This window comes from Camellia sinensis, chromosome 4 (genome assembly GCF_055761805.1).
Source record: "Camellia sinensis isolate YWXY chromosome 4, ASM5576180v1, whole genome shotgun sequence".
Classification (NCBI taxonomy): Eukaryota; Viridiplantae; Streptophyta; class Magnoliopsida; order Ericales; family Theaceae; genus Camellia; species Camellia sinensis.
The window spans coordinates 120,059,503-120,063,612 of NC_138964.1; the positions used below are offsets into that span (position 1 = coordinate 120,059,503).

Sequence of the window (4,110 nt, forward strand, 5' to 3'; positions counted from 1 at the left end):
CAATTTCTTCTTCAATACATTATAGTGAGTAGTACATTGTTGTTTTTAACTTGAAATCAAGATTTCATTTATTATCGGCAATTTTGAATTTGTTGAGGCAAGAACTGGTAAATTTGAATTTGGAAGATAAAAGGTCCTAGTGTTGAATTTGCTTGATTTATATGTGATATTAAATTAGTTCGTTGATCATGCTGATTGGATTTTCTAGTTGATTGATCTGTTAGCATTGACATTGACATGAAGTCTGTATTGAATGAATCTGTCTCATGGATGAAGTTTCTGTGTAACATGAAGCTCAACATTGATTATTAGTGCAGGAAGACATAGAACATTTTGGAGATGTCGGTTCTCTGGATGATAATATGGATTCATTTCTGTCGCATGATGGAGGAGAGGGAAGAGATCTGTATGGCACCTTAAAACCAGGTCTTACTGAGCATAAAACAGAGTCTTCTAAGGGTAATCAATTGTTGTATTTTGTGTATTTTGCCTCCTTGCCCCCTTTTGGTTTAAACCTGATCAGATTTTGGTGAGCAATGGAGCAAAGCAGAGCATCCTTCAAGTAGTGCTAGCTGTTTGTTCTCCTGGAGATGAGGTTTAGTCCACACTTTTACACTCATCACTAGATCTATAAACTCTATGAATCTTCTTTTTGATTTCCTTGTGCTGAAATGAATAGATTAAATCTAGTGCACCCAATTGGCTGCTGTGCAATGAAGACTTTTTTTCTCTGTATTCACCTCTCACCACAAATGAATCATGTTAAGATTTCAAACAATGACTTCTCATTCAGCTGTATCATTTCAGCCGTAATGACATCAAATTTTAACTTCTGGGAGTACTGGGAAGGAAATTGAGTTCTTGCTGAACTGCCACCAAGACAATAAACTTATTATGATTGGTGCGAATCATTTGAGGTGTTGATCATGTGTCTACAATGAAATAAGATGTTGATATTTGCCCAAACCCCCTTTGACTTTCTTGTTTCCTTCTAAAATAACATTCAGTGAGACCATTGGTGTTGTATGAAAGTATCATCCCAAACAAATCTTGATCAGTACAAAAAAGAGCCTGCAGTCTCTCATTGCCTAACCTGGTTTCTTCATGCTTCAAATCTTTTAGATTTGACCTTTATTTGGTTCTCAGGACCACAGTAATTACAAAAAGAATATAAGGAGTCTTGTGGATGTTAGATAGATAATAACTGATCGAGGAATTATGACAGAATAAATGGAATGGTATTTCTGCATATATAGTGCAGTCAGGAAGGCTACACACACAGCCAATTACATTGAAGAGTTTTAGTTCAGAGATGTTATGTTGTGGATAAAACTGTTCACTGATTTACCTCCTTGGCACAACCATTCAGCTGGAAGAAAAAAGAAGTAAACTACACCGTATTAGTTATTAATAGGCATGTTTTTTGGGATATTTTATCCTCCATTTCAAATGTGTGTGTTATGAAGTATGGAAATGTGGCACAATGGAAGTAATCTTTGTTGGTTACTTGGATGAGGGTGCTGACATTTTAAATGTTTATATTTAATGCTCTACCTTTGCAGTTGATAGACACTTACAGGATAGCATTTATTCTTCAGGTTATAATTCCAGCTCCATTTTGGGTGAGTTACCCAGAAATGGCAAGGTTGGCTGATGCGACCCCTGTGATACTTCCTACCCACATCTCCGAAAATTTTCTCTTAGATCCAAAGCATCTTGAATCCAAACTCAGTGAGAAGTCGAGACTGTTGATTCTTTGTTCCCCATCTAACCCAACAGGATCTGTTTACCCAAGGAAGTTTCTTGAAGAGATCGCTCAGATTGTGGCAAGGCATCCCCGGCTTCTGGTAAAATATCACTTATCATGGAACTTTTGGTATCCTTATTTGGAGCATATTCAAGTTACCTAACATCAAGTTTTGGATTGCCTTTGGTTGTTCTATTCAGGTGCTGTCTGATGAAATATATGAACACATTATTTATGCACCAGCAACGCACACAAGCTTTGCATCTTTGCCAGGGATGTGGGAGAGGACACTGACTGTCAACGGGTTTTCTAAGGTGCTTCAGCTTAATTCCTTTCAAGTTTTTTATTTTTTATTTATTTATTTATTTATTTGTACTGAAGTGCTTTCCTTGCACATAATTTTGATATGGTCATACATATCAAGTCATGCACCTTAGAAAATGTTGATATTTATAGGCCTTTGCAATGACTGGTTGGAGACTTGGATATCTTGCTGGTCCTAAACACTTTGTTGCAGCATGTGGAAAGATTCAAAGCCAAGTATGCACACTTCTTTGCCTCTTTTCTTTCATCATCTTTAGTAGACTAGTAACTCTTACCAATTTGTATTCTGTAACCTTCATCAATGTCGGTTAACATGACATCTAATGCGTGGAGAATCCAGATTCTTGAATATGCTTCAAAATTTGATGATACATTAGATTGTTTCTCATCCCTTGTGGAGGTTTTAACCTTCTAAAGATATGGAAGATATTGTTAACATGGTTGAGACCAACCCTTGCTAATATATTGGTATATGTCAGTAAAAAGAAACTGCATGAAAGCTATTGCAGACTGCATTGTTTTGGTCTTCAATTGAGCTTCATTGCATTTGGTTATTTTAAAAAGGCTATTTTAAATTTTGGGTGAGTTTCTTGAACTATGTTCTTGTACTATAATCAACATGCTCAATCTAATTCTTTCATGCATTATTCCAGTCCACTTCAGGTGCCAGTAGTATATCTCAAAAAGCAGGTGTTGCTGCTTTAGAATTGGGCTATGCTGGTGGGGAAGCAGTTTCTACTATGGTTAAAGCATTTCAGGAGCGACGAGATTATTTGGTTAAGAGTTTTGGGGAATTGAAAGGTGTTAAAATATCGGAGCCCCAGGTATGGGTTTTATTTTTTATGTACACATTTAGTGTTTAAAACCCAGATCTTTTTCTTCTCTCTTCTCTGTTCTGGTGCTGTTTCAAGCTTGATTTGTTGGTTCTTGTACTTCTCATTTGCAGGGAGCTTTCTATCTCTTTCTCGATTTCAGCTCATACTACGGATCAGAGGCTGAAGGCTTTGGTATGATCGAAGATTCAGAGTCCTTATGCCGCTATTTGCTGGAAAAGGCTCAGGTAAGCTTCTAAGCGGTGCCATTTCTGGATAAAATGAAAAGGAAGTAGAAAGAAATGTAAATTGAATGAGAATTAATGAATGGAATAAGTAGATCAGGAAGAACTCACATGAGTCCATTCAATAGATCGCTAAGTCCTGGACAAAAGAAATAGTTGGGATTTCCCTCTTTGAAGAATGGCTGTCTCTTTGAATTTATATTGTGTTTAACTACATAGCATTTTATAGTATGAAGGCACCTGGTTGAGTTTGATATATGTTTTTGCAGATTTTGTTGAGGGAATAGTTGATATGATCGAGCGGGTGATGTTGGGAGCCAAAGATTATGTTTTTTTTTTTTGAAGACTTGAATTTTTTAGTACAGTGTATTTAAGGATGGTTAATGGATAATGTCTATTATAAATTTAATTAATTTGTTAATTTTGTTATTTTTCATTAACAAAAAATTGTTTGGTGCTTGTAATTGATTTTTTTGTTGTAGCAAACCCGTATATGATTTTGTTTTTAAGAAATAATTATTTGCGACAGTAAAACAATGGTCGCTAAAAGTATTTTTTATTTTTTTATTTTTTTTGCGACGGCAAAATAGCTGTCGCAAAAAATAGTTTAGGTGGTCGCAAATAATTTGCGACCGTTGTTTTGCCGTCGCAAAAAGTATTTGCCACCCCCACATTTGCGTCCCCCATCTGCGGTCGCATAGGCCGTCGCAAAAAGTCTTTTGCGACTGTATTTTTATTATTTGCGACGGCTTATGGCAGTCGCAAAAAGTGTTTTTTTTAGTAGTGAGCTTAGTATAATTATGCCAAACTTGTTAAGCTTATTGTATTTTTTATTTTTTTAATTTCAGAAGAAGTAAATGTAATTTGTCCTAAAAATAATGAATGTTTTGATATTTTTTAATTTGTTTTCACCAAATTAATTTTTTAATTTTTTAAAAACAAATTTAAAAAAATTAAACCAAACATAACCATTCCAGTCAGA

General features: G+C 35.3%; 1 protein-coding gene across 1 annotated transcript; it reads left to right on the plus strand.

Moving 5' to 3' along the window:
- Positions 1-463: 463 nt before the first annotated feature.
- Positions 464-3,536, plus strand: LOC114287709 (bifunctional aspartate aminotransferase and glutamate/aspartate-prephenate aminotransferase; the record flags this gene model as incomplete). Its single annotated transcript, XM_082923586.1, has 7 exons — positions 464-595; positions 1,599-1,847; positions 1,948-2,061; positions 2,204-2,287; positions 2,725-2,895; positions 3,018-3,131; positions 3,398-3,536. Coding segments are annotated over 7 exons (882 nt in total), but the record flags the coding sequence as incomplete, so codon positions are not given.
- Between the last annotated feature and the right edge of the window lie 574 nt (positions 3,537-4,110).